General features: G+C 44.6%; 1 protein-coding gene across 1 annotated transcript in view; it reads left to right on the top strand.

Moving 5' to 3' along the window:
- Positions 1-7,272: 7,272 nt before the first annotated feature.
- The window catches only part of rpgrip1l (RPGRIP1 like), a gene marked incomplete at its 3' end in the record, with an annotated part of 28,628 nt that continues 18,400 nt past the window's right edge, over positions 7,273-17,500 (top strand). Inside the window, 10 exon segments of the mRNA XM_062420657.1 lie at positions 7,273-7,326; positions 8,054-8,119; positions 8,330-8,474; positions 8,684-8,997; positions 10,578-10,677; positions 10,963-11,106; positions 11,431-11,536; positions 12,066-12,212; positions 12,363-12,436; positions 16,927-17,066. Of these exon segments, the coding sequence (XP_062276641.1) occupies positions 8,062-8,119; positions 8,330-8,474; positions 8,684-8,997; positions 10,578-10,677; positions 10,963-11,106; positions 11,431-11,536; positions 12,066-12,212; positions 12,363-12,436; positions 16,927-17,066 (1,228 nt within the window).

The raw sequence follows: 17,500 nt of genomic DNA, 5'->3' as shown, positions 1-17,500 counted from the left end.
TTATTAGTTTATTAGTTTATTAGTTTATTATTTATTAGTTTATTAGTTTATTATTTATTAGTTTATTATTTATTAGTTTATTAGTTTATTAGTTTATTAGTTTATTATTTATTAGTTTATTAGTTTATTAGTTTATTAGTTTATTATTTATTAGTTTATTAGTTTATTAGTTTATTAGTTTATTAGTTTATTAGTTTATTAGTTTATTAGTTTATTATTTATTAGTTTATTATTTATTAGTTTATTAGTTTATTAGTTTATTATTTATTAGTTTATTATTTATTAGTTTATTAGTTTATTATTTATTAGTTTATTAGTTTATTAGTTTATTATTTATTAGTTTATTAGTTTATTAGTTTATTAGTTTATTATTTATTAGTTTATTAGTTTATTAGTTTATTAGTTTATTAGTTTACTAGTTTATTAGTTTATTAGTTTATTAGTTTATTAGTTTATTAGTTTATTAGTTTATTAGTTTATTATTTATTAGTTTATTAGTTTATTATTTATTAGTTTATTATTTATTAGTTTATTATTTATTAGTGAAGGTCTGTAAATACCAGCAGGTGTTTTTAATATCAGTTTAATTTGAATTCACTGACAATAAATTCATCTGTTTCCAGGGTTACACAGCTCTGCACCTCGCCTCCATTCATGGCCACCAGCACATCGTCCACATCCTCGTAAACAACTACAGTGAGTCAGTCCACCTTAAATACTGAGAAAGTTTCAAAATAAACTACACAAACAAGCTTTTATTGTGAAGGGACATTAAATATTCTGACCAAATAAAAATAAATAAAACTGCAATAAATGACATAAGACGATGTTGTTTACTAATTAATATTAATGAGTAAATACCACAGACTGTTTATATAATGGACGTAACCTCCGTGACGTCACCCATTGGTTTGTGGACTGCTGCTCGGAGGCCAATAGTATCGGATCTGAGCAGCGCCATCTTGAACATTTCAGGTGCATGCTGGGAAAAATAAAAACAGGGATTCTACTTATATGGGCATCAGGAGGAGCATGAGGCGCCCTCCTGAACCTGTGAACCAATCAACCTGTCAATCACCACGTAGCCACGCCCTAATGCATACCCTGCTTTATCGTCACATATAAAATCAGGGAGGCCAAAATGTCCCAAATGAACATCATACTGCATTGAAGAAGGCTTTAAACTAGCGATTGAGACCATAAACACATTTTGAAAACGTTTACTGAGGTTAGAAATCAAGTGAGAAGTTGGTGAATTCTCCATTGACTTGTATAGAGACGGAAGTCCTTTTGACACCAAAACGGTCGCCCCCTGGTGGCCTTTTGATAGAATGCAGTTTAAGTTACTTCCTGGTTGGCCTCATTTCAGAGGACCAGAACTGGTAAATAATAATGAGTTTAAATTAATGATTAAATATTAATAATCTTAATATTTCATCTTCAGACGCGAACCCGACCATCAGAGATTATTACGGGAAGAAGGCGTCTCAGTACTGGAACGGCTGCAGCGACGTCTTCAACACAACGGCATCAGGTTATTACATGTTTATTAATATCACCTATCAATATAACCCTAACCCTAACCCTAACCCCTAACCCTAACCCTAACCCTAACCCTAACCCTAACCCTAACCCTAACCCTAACCCTAACCCTAACCCTAACCCTAACCCTAACCCTCACTTGATCCGACAGGTAATAATTCCGGTACCTGAGGATCTGTTCCTGCTCGTTGGACGGTCGGCGCCGGCAGCCTCCCGGTGATCGGTGCCGCGGACACTTCTGTGACGAGCCGTTGGTCCAGAACAAGGCGGGATTAGCAGATACCGTTGCAGGGTCCGACCCACGCCTGATAGAGTGACTCGGTTAGGGTTCTGGGTTCTCTCGGTGCAGAGCGGCATGTGGATCCGCTGCGATGGACGCTCTCAGTCACTCTGAGGGTGAGGGCGCCACTATCTCGGGTCGGCGCGCTCTGCTTGGTGGACTCACTGTGGGGTTTCTGAAGGGGGCGCTGAGACTGGGCCCGCCTAGGGTCATGAGAGCCCCGGCATGGGGTTTGCACCTGGTGCTGGAGGCCCAGGTGGACCTCAGGTGGACCTCAGGTGGTTGTCCATGAGGCCTTTCTCCCGGCGGTGGTCTCGGCACGGCGTGTGGGGGAACTTCATGCCCTTTGGGTCAGTGAGATGTGCCGGAGGTGGGCCCGGAGGGTTCTGGGGTCACATTGTGGTCGAATGTGGTGTTCCTCCCCAAGGTGCCGGCGGCCTCGTATGTTAACCAGCCTATATTTAACTGGCCCGTTTCTACCTGCCGGCGAGGGAGGGCGGGTCGCCTCTCTTGGGCCCGGTGCGAGCCCAGCGGGCCTTCATCGACACCAGCGCCGGTATTAGGCGGGCCGAGCAGCTCCTCATCTGTCATGGTGAGGGGCCCTGTGGGGGGGGGCCCTGTGGGTTAGGGTTCTGGCCTCTGGGTTCTGGGTTTGGGTCTTTCTGAAGTTTAAATGAATAAATTAAAACATGTAAATAAGAGTTTAAAGTTTCACTTTTATGATTTATAATAAAAACGTTTCAACTTGTTTTGTGTTTATTTTATTTGAAGAAAAATACAATGAAAGTAAATAATGTATAAAGTTATATAGTTTATAATTATTTAGATTTTATATATATATATGTGTTTATGTGTATATATATAATTAGTATTTATCTATATTAATTATATATATATATACACCTCTCTCCTCTCCTCTCCATCCTCTCTCTCCCCCCACCCCACCCCCCCCTCATCCTCCCGGGGCTTACCGCTGTAATTAGATCATTAGATTTATAGATTAATAGATTTAAAGCTTGGACACGCTTCACAGAGCACAGATTGACTCCCACCAGCCTCATTTTCTATCTGATTGAATTCAGATCAGCGTCTCGCCTCATTACACGCTGCCGGCCAATCACAGGCTGCTCTCTGATCACATGATCAGCGTCTCGCCTCATTACACGCTGCCGGCCAATCACAGGCTGCTCTCTGATCACATGATCAGCGTCTCGCCTCCTTCTGTCCTTTAAGGTGTTCTGGTAGCAGGTTCTGACCCTCCCGATGCTGGATCCTGGTGTTTGTTCTGATCCATGGCTAACACACAAGTCCAATAACACCACTCAGGTGCAGATGGGGGCCCCCCCCCTCCAGGTTTCTCCATCGTTGCCCACGTGGGCGTTGAAGTCCCCCAGCAGAACTATTGCCGCTTTTCCACTACACAGTTCCAGCATAGTACCTGGTACCTGCTGCTCCATCAGGGATAGTACCTGGTACCTGCTGCTCCTCCATCAGGGATAGTACCTGGTACCTGCTGCTCCTCCATCAGGGATAGTACCTGGTACCTGCTGCTCCTCCATCAGGGATAGTACCTGGTACCTGCTGCTCCTCCATCAGGGATAGTACCTGGTACCTGCTGCTCCATCAGGGATAGTACCTGGTACCTGCTGCTCCTCCATCAGGGATAGTACCTGGTACCTGCTCCTCCATCAGGGATAGTACCTGGTACCTGCTGCTCCTCCATCAGGGATAGTACCTGGTACCTGCTCCTCCATCAGGGATAGTACCTGGTACCTGCTGCTCCTCCATCAGGGATAGTACCTGGTACCTGCTGCTCCTCCATCAGGGATAGTACCTGGTACCTGCTGCTCCTCCATCAGGGATAGTACCTGGTACCTGCTGCTCCTCCATCAGGGATAGTACCTGGTACCTGCTGCTCCTCCATCAGGGATAGTACCTGGTACCTGCTGCTCCATCAGGGATAGTACCTGGTACCTGCTGCTCCTCCATCAGGGATAGTACCTGGTACCTGCTCCTCCATCAGGGATAGTACCTGGTACCTGCTGCTCCTCCATCAGGGATAGTACCTGGTACCTGCTGCTCCATCAGGGATAGTACCTGGTACCTGCTCCTCCATCAGGGATAGTACCTGGTACCTGCTGCTCCTCCATCAGGGATAGTACCTGGTACCTGCTCCTCCATCAGGGATAGTACCTGGTACCTGCTGCTCCTCCATCAGGGATAGTACCTGGTACCTGCTGCTCCTCCATCAGGGATAGTACCTGGTACCTGCTGCTCCATCAGGGATAGTACCTGGTACCTGCTGCTCCTCCATCAGGGATAGTACCTGGTACCTGCTCCTCCATCAGGGATAGTACCTGGTACCTGCTGCTCCTCCATCAGGGATAGTACCTGGTACCTGCTGCTCCATCAGGGATAGTACCTGGTACCTGCTGCTCCTCCATCAGGGATAGTACCTGGTACCTGCTCCTCCATCAGGGATAGTACCTGGTACCTGCTCCTCCATCAGGGATAGTACCTGGTACCTGCTCCTCCATCAGGGATAGTACCTGGTACCTGCTGCTCCATCAGGGATAGTACCTGGTACCTGCTGCTCCATCAGGGATAGTACCTGGTACCTGCTCCTCCATCAGGGATAGTACCTGGTACCTGCTGCTCCTCCATCAGGCATAGTACCTGGTACCTGCTGCTCCATCAGGGATAGTACCTGGTACCTGCTGCTCCATCAGGGATAGTACCTGGTACCTGCTGCTCCATCAGGGATAGTACCTGGTACCTGGTCCTTTTTTAGTACCTGCTCTGGTTCCAAGCGAGCCGAGCCGATACTAAAATGTGACGTTGACACACTGCTGGCCGCTGATTGGTCAGAAGAGTCGCTGGAGTCATGAGCCGTCCGGCATCTTTAAATACCGGCAGCAGCGTTACCATAGTAACAGCTATACGGCTCTCTTCTCTTGCTGTGTACACCACTGCCTCCATGTTTATGTGTTTGTGTCGCGTATAAAACGAAGTCACGGCAGTTTAACGCAGCGTTGCTATGACGACCCCGCTCACGTTGAGTAGGAACTTTTTTGTAATGGAAAAGGTTCCTGGTACCGTACCGAGGCGAGGCGAGCTGGAACTGTGTAGTGGAAAAGCGCCATATGGACTCAGCGGGCCCGGCCCCTCCAGGGCCCAGAGAGTCCAAGAAGGCCCGGTACTCTGAGCTGCTGTTCACTGCAGAACCACAGAACCAGTCAGAGTCTTCCTCCCAAAAACACCACAAGGAGGCGAGCCTCTGGTTCCTGCTGCGCTCAGCCGGAGACTCTGAGAACCCAGAACCCCCCCACACCGCCCGGCTCCAGAACAGAGTCTGGTTTGGTTCCAGAGCCGCTGCTGTGTGTAGAGATCAGTAACTATATGTAGTTGGTTGGTTAACTCCAGCCCATAATAACCCAACACAGTGATTTAAGGTAATAATCAGATATTTCAGGTTTGATGAAGAAAGAATAAATAAAGATAAACATCTGAATAATTAGAGACAGATGAGCAGCGTCGCTATCGGCAACCACAGGAAGTGAATGAAGATGTTTATCTAAATGTGAAACAGCACGCTGTGTTACACACACACACACACACACACACACACACACACACACTCTGCAGGCTGCACAGAGACAAAAGGATGGAGGACAACACTTCTCTTTGTGCAACATCTCATAATTAATAATCTAATTACTCTTAAAACATCACTGATTACATTTATATAAAATATCTGTTACACATGTTTAATAATACTCATATTAAACATGTGTAATAATACTCGTCTACGTCTATAGAAACATGATTGTTTCTTTTTTCTTTAACAATAAAACTTCAGATGTTCAGACTTCAGATCAGTTAATTGGGTTAATTAACAGTCGTGTTCGCTGCTGTTAAAATGCTGATTGTTGTCTAAGTGTTTCTATAATTATTATAATAATATATAATTATTATAATATATATATATAATTATAGATATAATGAAGTTTTCAGGAGATGAATGAAATGTCCCCAGAAGTGTGCTAACACAGCGTGTGTGTGAGTTATTTATGTTGATAAAAACATTCAGAAGAAGAAAAAGCAGCAGAGATCAGTGAAGGAGTAATATGATGCTGACGGGGGGGTCGGGGGGGTTGGGGGGGGGGTCAGGGGGGGCAACGTGCCTCTGACAGGTTCAACGACAGAAACACTGAGGTGTGCTGACAGCTGAAGCTCAGTAAACAAACATCTGAAACCATTCAGCTTCTAAACGTCTTTAATGGCTCAGTTTGAACTTCTCTCTGTTTAATGGTGATGATGCCTGATACACACACACACACACACACTACACACACACACACACTATACACACACACACACTATACACACACACACACTATACACACACACACACTATACACACACACACACACTATACACACACACACTATACACACACACACACTACACACACACACACACTATACACACACACACACACTATACACACACACACACACACACACTATACACACACACACACTATACACACACACACTATACACACACACACTATACACACACACACACACTATACACACACACACTATACACACACACACACACTATACACACACACACACACACACACACTATACACACACACACACACACACACACTATACACACACACACACACTATACACACACACACACACACACTATACACACACACACACACACACTATACACACACACACACACACACACTATACACACACACACACTATACACACACACACTATACACACACACACACACACACTATACACACACACACTACACACACACTATACACACATACACACACTATACACAAACACACACACACACACACACTATACACAAACACACACACACTATACACACACACTATACACACACACACACACACACTATACACACACACACAAACACACACAGACACACACACACACTATACACACACACACACACTATACACACATACACACACACACACAAACACTATACACAAACACACACAGAGACACACACACACACACACTATACACACACACACATACACACGCACACACACACACACACATTATACACAAACACACACACACACACACACTATACACAAACACCCAGAGACACACACACATATACATAAACACACACACATAGATACACACACACACACACACACACACACACACACACACACACACACACACACACACACACACACACACACATTAGTAATAAAGTTTAATTATCAGATGATTAATAATTATTAATTAAACGTTATTAATAAAAACAAAGCGCGGGAGAATCCGCCTACAAACGGAAGCTCAGAGAACTACATTTCCCAGAGAGCGCACTCCACGCGGCGCATGCGCAGCAGCACCTTAACGACACGCCGAGCTGTTTGTTTTCTGTAGCAACGAAACAAAAACGTCTAAAAGTCTCCGTTAACGGTAAGAAACCGGAGAACCGGGCAGAGACAGGGCGGGAAACCGGGTAGAGAGAGGGCGGGAAAGCACGGTGCATGTTTCCGGTACCGGAGAGAAACAGCTGATCACTGTTGTTATATTAATGTAGTTAAACACAGAGCTAACTGCTAACTGCTAACTGCTAACATTTAACAACATTAGCTTATAACTTTAGTTTATAACCTTATTAATGCTTTTACTACACGTGTTTATATAGTTTATTAGTTATTAATGCTTTTACTACACGTGTTTATTATAGTTTATTAGTTATTAATGCTTTTACTACACGTGTTTATTATAGTTTATTAGTTATTAATGCTTTTACTACACGTGTTTATTATAGTTTATTAGTTATTAATGCTTTTACATCACATTAAACTCATCATTAAATAAACTTGATCATTTTAAACAGCTGTGAGGTTGTTATTATTAAACATTTAGAGCTTTAACTAATTTCATCCACAGTTTACTAACATGGAAATAAAATGTTCTGCAGCTGATTCACATTTTATAAAAAGCATGAAAACATGTTGTTTTCATATTATTGTTTAAAATGAAACATAAAACAGTGATTGTGAATAAGATGAATCAACATGAATTAATGACTGATGGAGAGTTTGAATGTGAATCAGTGTAGAGAATATAAAGGGTTAATATATTGATCTTTAATGTGATTATCAGTGATTGATGAAGTGAATCTTTGTGTTTTCAGGTTTCAGGATGTCTGCGGCTGACGAACCCGTCAGAGACTTCACGCTGAACCTGAACCGACCTGCAGGTGAGCGATGACTTCATGAATATTATTAACTGTTAGAGAAATATCTTCATGTAGTGTCCAGCTGGTTGCTGCATTGACTCCTTTAGATGTTACTCAGCAGCGTGTTTGCAGCAGTGTGTTTGCAGCAGTGTGTTTGCAGCAGCGTGTTTGCAGCAGCGTGTTTGCAGCAGCGTGTTTGCAGCAGGTGACAGTTTGTCGTCCTGCTCACAGAACCGTTCGGGTACCAGAATGCTCGAGCGTGTCAGGACATCTCGCGGGCGTCCCGGGAGGAGCTGGAGGACCGGTTCCTGCGCCTCAACGAGGAGAATCTGCTCCTCAAACAGCAGATTCACAAACAGGACGACAAGATCAAGAAGTGAGTGAATATTAATGTAACATGAACAGCTTCCTGTCCATCACTGCAGCTCTACTTCTGATGAGACATCTCTCAAAAGCCCAAAGCTGAATAATGTTAGAGAGTGTTGGGTCAGGGTTAGTGTTCTCCATGAGGAGCGCCTGTCAGACGCTCCAGCAGCTGCACAGACCTCCGTTCAGATCCAGTACACTTGTGATTCCTCCCGTCAGGCTGGGCACGAAGCTGATGAGGCTGGTGAAGGACCGCGGCCGGATGGAGCAGCTGGCGGCGGGCGGCGCTCAGCCAGCGTCCAGGGTGCGAGACGTGGAGATGGAGGAGATGATGGAGGAGCTCCAGGAGAAGGTCCGAGGCCTGCAGGCTGAGAACGAGAGACTGAAACAGCGCCTCCTGGTGTCCAAACAGCAGCTCCTTAACTCCCAGAGCAGGAGGCCGACTCCTTACGGCCATGTCCAGCCACGAGTCCACTCTGGGACGAAGAGGCTGCGAGACGACGCGTCCTCGCCTTCTCAGACACGACCCAAAAGTACGTCACACATATTTAGATTATAAATGCCCTGAACCTCTAAACCTTTGTGTGTATTTAATGTAAATGTCTTCTGTGCACAAGAAGTAAAAAGTTATAATAAATATTTCGACTGCAGCTCAAACTACGACAGTCGTCTCCTCAGTGTGACGGTCGTCTCCTCAGTAGGTCGGTCTTCTCCTCAGTGCGACGGTCGTCTCCTCAGTGCGTCGGTCGTCTCCTCAGTAGGACGGTCGTCTCCTCAGTAGGACGGTCGTCTCCTCAGTAGGACGGTCGTCTCCTCAGTGCGACGGTCGTCTCCTCAGTAGGACGGTCGTCTCCTCAGTGCGACGGTCGTCTCCTCAGTGCGACGGTCGTCTCCTCAGTAGGACGGTCGTCTCCTCAGTGCGACGGTCGTCTCCTCAGTGCGACGGTCGTCTCCTCAGTAGGACGGTCGTCTCCTCAGTGCGACGGTCGTCTCCTCAGTGCGACGGTCGTCTCCTCAGTAGGACGGTCGTCTCCTCAGTAGGACGGTCGTCTCTTCAGTGCGACGGTCGTCTCCTCAGTAGGACGGTCGTCTCCTCAGTGCGACGGTCGCCTCCTCAGTGCGACGGTCGTCTCCTCAGTAGGACGGTCGTCTCCTCAGTGCGACGGTCGTCTCCTCAGTAGGACGGTCGTCTCCTCAGTGCGACGGTCGTCTCCTCAGTGCGACGGTCGTCTCCTCAGTAGGACGGTCGTCTCCTCAGTAGGACGGTCGTCTCTTCAGTGCGACGGTCGTCTCCTCAGTAGGACGGTCGTCTCCTCAGTGCGACGGTCGTCTCCTCAGTAGGACGGTCGTCTCCTCAGTGCGACGGTGTCTCCTCAGTGCGACGGTCGTCTCCTCAGTGCGACGGTCGTCTCCTCAGTGCGACGGTCGTCTCCTCAGTAGGACGGTCGTCTCCTCAGTGCGACGGTCGTCTCCTCAGTAGGACGGTCGTCTCCTCAGTAGGACGGTCGTCTCCTCAGTGCGACGGTCGTCTCCTCAGTAGGACGGTCGTCTCCTCAGTGCGACGGTCGTCTCCTCAGTGCGACGGTGTCTCCTCAGTGCGACGGTCGTCTCCTCAGTGCGACGGTCGTCTCCTCAGTGTGACAGAGTCGTCTCCTCAGTGCGACGGTCGTCTCCTCAGTAGGACGGTCGTCTCCTCAGTGCGACGGTCGTCTCCTCAGTGCGACGATCGTCTCCTCAGTGCGACGGTGTCTCCTCAGTAGGACGGTCGTCTCCTCAGTGCGACGGTCGTCTCCTCAGTGCGACGGTCGTCTCCTCAGTGCGACGGTCGTCTCCTCAGTGTGACAGAGTCGTCTCCTCAGTGCGACGGTCGTCTCCTCAGTGTGACAGAGTCGTCTCCTCAGTGCGACGGTCGTCTCCTCAGTGCGACGGTCGTCTCCTCAGTGCGACGGTCGTCTCCTCAGTGTGACAGAGTCGTCTCCTCAGTGCGACGGTCGTCTCCTCAGTGTGACAGAGTCGTCTCCTCAGTGCGACGGTCGTCTCCTCAGTGTGACAGAGTCGTCTCCTCAGTGCGACGGTCGTCTCCTCAGTGTGACAGAGTCGTCTCCTCCTGCAGGTACGAGGAGTCTGGAGGCAGCCGGCAGGCCTCCGACCGGACAGCTGCCTCGATACGGACACAGTTTGCTGGAGGAAGCCAGAGCCGAGATCCGAAACCTGTGAGAACCAAACATGATGACACCATATAACCCATTAATACATAACCCATATAACCCATTAATACATAACCCATTAATACATAACCCATTAATACATAACCCATTAATACATAACCCATATAACCCATTAATACATAACCCATTAATACATAACCCATTAATACATAACCCAATAATAACTTTAATTTATCAGCAACACACTGAAAGCAGAAAACAGCACATTTCTCACACTGCAGTGTTTCAGTGTGTTAATAAATAAATAAATAAAGCTGCTTTGCCTTTCAGGGAGAACGTGGTGGAGTCGCAGCGCGGCCACATGGAGGAGATGGATGCAGCGTCGGAGCAGCTGCGTGAGGAACTGAGGAAGAAGGAGGAAGAGTATGAAGAAAGACTCCTACTGGTCCGACAGCAGCAGACCTCCAAAGTCAGGTAAATCCTTTCAGTTACTCTTCAACAGGAAATTACATCATAATCAGTTATTTACATTTCTCATCACACACAAAAAAAAAAAAAGAGTTTTCTCTGGTTTTTCAGATTTGAGGGTTACAAAGGGCAGTCACTGTGCTGATAATCAGCTGATGATTGGATGAGTTTATTTTCTCCTCTGAACACAAACATGTTAAAATACAAACAAACTGTAGAGAGAACATCCTGGTTAATGAAAAACAGCTGAGATGCTCCTACAGGAAGTCTGTTTCTGTAGGTTATTCTACTGTTATCTGCAGCTCTCTGTTGTTTGTGTTTGTCTCTCAGGTCTCATGTGAACAGCAACGTGCTGATGATCAAACTGCAAAAGCAGCTGGCGGACCGGTCCAACACCGTCACCGAGCTGGAGGGCCGATTCCTCCAAATACAAGAGGTACGTCCACCCAAATACTCCTTTACTGACACATCAACACCTGTATCTGCACCTGTCGGCTCACCACTGTGATGTATTACACATGTAGAGTTCAGTTTGTTATGGAGCGGATGCTTTCACAGTCACAGGATTTATATTCATTATATTGCTGTAAACATTCCCATCATCCATTTCTTCACTGAACCAACCAAAGTGGACATGATGTCAGATAAGACACAGCCTCAGTGTGTTGGTCTCCATCAGGCTTCAGCAGCGTTGGTTCCTTTCCTACAGAGAGGGGGGCCTCCTCTGCTCTGCCTTTAAATAAGACTCTCACTCACTGTCCAAATGTGACTTTAAAGGCTTTAATATAAAAGGAAAAGACATCAAACACTGAGTCAGTCTGTAGATGTTGACCTGGGTTGAGAATTATAATCAATCTTGTGAAGAGTTTTTTTAAGTGAAGGAGGAATGTCCCATGTTTAGGACAATTCTCCCCATAATCCAACAGAAAGTTAATGTTAATGAAAAGTGTGTTTGTGTGTTTCAGAGTCAGAGGACGATGAAGTTCAGCCATGATGCAGCCATGGTGAAGGTGGACGAGCTGTCGGCTCAACTGAAAGAAGAACGGCTGAAGAGTTTAGATCTGGAGAAGCAGCTGCAGAGCTCCGTCATATCCAAGAAGAGCATGGAGCAGGTGACACAGAGCATAACAATATTACACTGTATAACTGTACAGTTAATAGCAGTTATTAGAGTATAACTACAGTTAATAACAGTTATTAGATTATAACTACAGTTAATAACAGAGTATAACTGGTATTAACAGTCTCTGTTGTGTCTGCAGCTGCAGGATAGACTCAGTGAGCTGCAGCAGGAGAGAGACCTGCTGAAGGACAACAATGACAAACTGGTGAACAGGTGAGCAGCTTTAAATTAATGAAGATAATGTACCTTTGTTTTAAATTCATGTCAGACAAAAATAATATTTCTTCATGTGTTAAACAGTAGTGGAGGGTTAGTAATGGATGAACAGGGTTAGTAATGGATGAACAGGGTAATGGATGAACGGGGTTAGTAATGGATGAACAGGGTCATTAATGGATGAACAGGGTTAATAATGGATGAACAGGGTTAGTAATGGATGAACAGGGTCAGTAATGGATGAACAGGGTCATTAATGGATGAACAGGGTTAATAATGGATGAACAGGGTTAGTAATGGATGAACAGGGTTAATAATGGATGAACAGGGTCAGTAATGGATGAACAGGGTCAGTAATGGATGAACGGGGTTAGTAATGGATGAACGGAGTTAGTAATGGATGAACAGGGTCAGTAATGGATGAACAGGGTTAGTAATGGATGAACAGGGTCAGTAATGGATGAACAGGGTTAGTAATGGATGAACAGGGTTAGTAATGGATGAACAGGGTCAGTAATGGATGAACAGGGTTAGTAATGGATGAACAGGGTTAGTAATGGATGAACAGGGTAATGGATGAACGGGGTTAGTAATGGATGAACAGGGTCAGTAATGGATGAACAGGGTTAATAATGGATGAACGGGGTTAGTAATGGATGAACAGGGTAATGGATGAACAGAGTTAGTAATGGATGAACAGGGTTAATAATGGATGAACAGGGTTAATAATGGATGAACAGGGTTAGTAATGGATGAACAGGGTCAGTAATGGATGAACAGGGTCAGTAATGGATGAACAGGGTAATGGATGAACAGGGTTAGTAATGGATGAACGGAGTTAGTAATGGATGAACAGGGTTAGTAATGGATGAACAGGGTCAGTAATGGATGAACAGGGTTAGTAATGGATGAACAGGGTCAGTAATGGATGAACAGGGTTAGTAATGGATGAACAGGGTTAATAATGGATGAACAGGGTTAGTAATGGATGAACAGGGTTAATAATGGATGAACAGGGTTAGTAATGGATGAACGGAGTTAGTAATGGATGAACAGGGTTAGTAATGGATGAACAGGGTCAGTAATGGATGAACAGGGTCAGTAATGGATGAACAGGGTTAGTAATGGATGAACAGGGTCAGTAATGGATGAACAGGGTTAGTAATGGATGAACAGGGTCAGTAATGGATGAACAGGGTTAGTAATGGATGAACAGGGTTAGTAATGGATGAACAGGGTCAGTAATGGATGAACAGGGTAATGGATGAACAGGGTTAGTAATGGATGAACGGAGTTAGTAATGGATGAACAGGGTTAGTAATGGATGAACAGGGTTAGTAATGGATGAACGGGGTTAGTAATGGATGAACAGGGTTAGTAATGGATGAACAGGGTCAGTAATGGATGAACAGGGTTAGTAATGGATGAACAGGGCTAGTAATGGATGAACAGGGTCAGTAATGGATGAACAGGGTTAGTAATGGATGAACAGGGTTAATAATGGATGAACAGGGTTAGTAATGGATGAACGGGGTTAATAATGGATGAACAGGGTCAGTAATGGATGAACGGGGTTAGTAATGGATGAACAGGGTCAGTAATGGATGAACAGGGTTAGTAATGGATGAACAGGGTCAGTAATGGATGAACAGGGTTAGTAATGGATGAACAGGGTTAGTAATGGATGAACAGGGTTAGTAATGGATGAACGGGGTTAGTAATGGATGAACGTGGTCAGTAATGGATGAACAGGGTTAATAATGGATGAACGTGGTCAGTAATGGATGAACAGGGTTAGTAATGGATGAACAGGGTCAGTAATGGATGAACAGGGTTAGTATTGGATGAACAGGGTCAGTAATGGATGAACAGGGCTAGTAATGGATGAACAGGGTTAGTAATGGATGAACGGGGTTAGTAATGGATGAACAGGGTCAGTAATGGATGAACAGGGTTAATAATGGATGAACAGGGTTAGTAATGGATGAACAGGGTTAATAATGGATGAACAGGGTCAGTAATGGATGAACAGGGTCAGTAATGGATGAACAGGGTTAGTAATGGATGAACAGGGTCAGTAATGGATGAACAGGGTTAGTAATGGATGAACAGGGTTAATAATGGATGAACAGGGTTAGTAATGGATGAACAGGGTCAGTAATGGATGAACAGGGTTAGTAATGGATGAACGGGGTTAATAATGGATGAACAGGGTTAGTAATGGATGAACAGGGTTAATAATGGATGAACAGGGTTAGTAATGGATGAACAGGGTTAATAATGGATGAACAGGGTTAGTATTGGATGAACAGGGTCAGTAATGGATGAACAGGGTTAGTAATGGATGAACAGGGTTAATAATGGATGAACAGGGTTAGTATTGGATGAACAGGGCTAGTAATGGATGAACAGGGTTAATAATGGATGAACAGGGTTAGTAAAGGATGAACAGGGTAATGGATGAACAGGGTTAGTATTGGATGAACAGGGCTAGTAATGGATGAACAGGGTTAATAATGGATGAACGGGGTTAATAATGGATGAACGGGGTCAGTAATGGATGAACGGGGTTAGTAATGGATGAACAGGGTTAGTAATGGATGAACAGGGTTAGTAATGGATGAACAGGGTCAGTAATGGATGAACAGGGTTAGTAATGGATGAACGGGGTTAGTAATGGATGAACAGGGTTAGTAATGGATGAACAGGGTTAGTAATGGATGAACAGGGTCAGTAATGGATGAACAGGGTCAGTAATGGATGAACAGGGTTAATAATGGATGAACAGGGTTAGTAATGGATGAACAGGGTTAATAATGGATGAACAGGGTTAATAATGGATGAACAGGGTTAGTAATGGATGAACAGGGTTAGTAATGGATGAACAGGGTCAGTAATGGATGAACAGGGTTAATAATGGATGAACAGGGTTAGTAATGGATGAACAGGGCTAGTAATGGATGAACAGGGTTAGTAATGGATGAACAGGGTCAGTAATGGATGAACAGGGTTAGTAATGGATGAACAGGGTTAGTAATGGATGAACAGGGTCAGTAATGGATGAACAGGGTTAATAATGGATGAACAGGGTTAGTAATGGATGAACAGGGTTAATAATGGATGAACAGGGTTAGTAATGGATGAACAGGGTTAGTAATGGATGAACAGGGTTAGTAATGGATGAACGGGGCTAATAATGGATGAACAGGGTTAGTAATGGATGAACGGGGTTAGTAATGGATGAACGGGGTCAGTAATGGATGAACAGGGCTAGTAATGGATGAACAGGGCTAGTAATGGATGAACAGGGTAATGGATGAACAGGGTCAGTAATGGATGAACAGGGTCAGTAATGGATGAACAGGGTCAGTAAAGGATGAACAGGGTCAGTAATGGATGAACAGGGTAATGGATGAACAGGGTCAGTAATGGATGAACAGGGTTAGTAATGGATGAACGGGGTAATGGATGAACAGGGTAATGGATGAACAGGGTAATGGATGAACGGGGTCAGTAATGGATGAACAGGGTTAGTAATGGATGAACAGGGTTAGTAAAGGATGAACAGGGTTAATAATGGATGAACAGGGCTAGTAATGGATGAACAGGGTCAGTAATGGATGAACAGGGTCAGTAATGGATGAACAGGGTTAGTAATGGATGAACGGGGTAATGGATGAACAGGGTAATGGATGAACAGGGTAATGGATGAACGGGGTCAGTAATGGATGAACAGGGTTAGTAATGGATGAACAGGGTTAGTAAAGGATGAACAGGGTTAATAATGGATGAACAGGGTTAGTAATGGATGAACAGGGTCAGTAATGGATGAACAGGGCTAATAATGGATGAACAGGGCTAGTAATGGATGAACAGGGCTAATAATGGATGAACAGGGTTAGTAATGGATGAACGGGGTCAGTAATGGATGAACAGGGTAATGGATGAACAGGGTTAGTAATGGATGAACAGGGTCAGTAATGGATGAACAGGGTTAGTAATGGATGAACAGGGTTAGTAATGGATGAACAGGGTTAGTAATGGATGAACAGGGTTAATAATGGATGAACAGGGTCAGTAATGGATGAACAGGGTCAGTAATGGATGAACAGGGTAATGGATGAACAGGGTCAGTAATGGATGAACAGGGTCAGTAATGGATGAACAGGGCTAATAATGGATGAACAGGGCTAGTAATGGATGAACAGGGCTAATAATGGATGAACAGGGTTAGTAATGGATGAACGGGGTCAGTAATGGATGAACAGGGTAATGGATGAACAGGGTTAGTAATGGATGAACAGGGTCAGTAATGGATGAACAGGGTTAGTAATGGATGAACAGGGTTAGTAATGGATGAACAGGGTTAGTAATGGATGAACAGGGTCAGTAATGGATGAACAGGGTTAATAATGGATGAACAGGGTCAGTAATGGATGAACAGGGTAATGGATGAACAGGGCTAGTAATGGATGATGTGTCCTCAGCGCGTTGGACATCTCTCAGCAGCAGAAGTGGTACATTCAGGAGCAGCAGCTGCGTCTGCAGGTTTCTCAGCTGGAGGCGGCGCTGAAGGCCGACCTCGTCGACAAAAACCAGATCCTCGACAAAATCAAGACTGAGAGGGGTACCTGACTTCTTCTACTGTTTCTATTATGTCACATATCATACCTGACTTCTTCTACTGTTTCTATTATGTCACATATCATACCTGACTTCTTCTACTGTTTCTATTATGTCACATATCATACCTGACTTCTTTTACTGTTTTATTATGTCACATATCATACCTGACTTCTTCTACTGTTTCTATTATGTCACATATCATACCTGACTTCTTCTACTGTTTCTATTATGTCACATACCATACCTGACTTCTTCTACTGTTTTATTATGTCACATATCATACCTGACTTCTTCTACTGTTTTATTATGTCACATATCATACCTGACTTCTTCTACTGTTTCTATTATGTCACATACCATACCTGACTTCTTCTACTGTTTTATTATGTCACATATCATACCTGACTTCTTCTACTGTTTTATTATGTCACATAT

Source organism: Scomber scombrus, chromosome 6, assembly GCF_963691925.1.
Source record: "Scomber scombrus chromosome 6, fScoSco1.1, whole genome shotgun sequence".
NCBI classification, from domain to species: Eukaryota; Metazoa; Chordata; class Actinopteri; order Scombriformes; family Scombridae; genus Scomber; species Scomber scombrus.
Note: the sequence above shows the minus strand (reverse complement) of the source record. Positions and strands in the feature narration are given on the sequence as shown.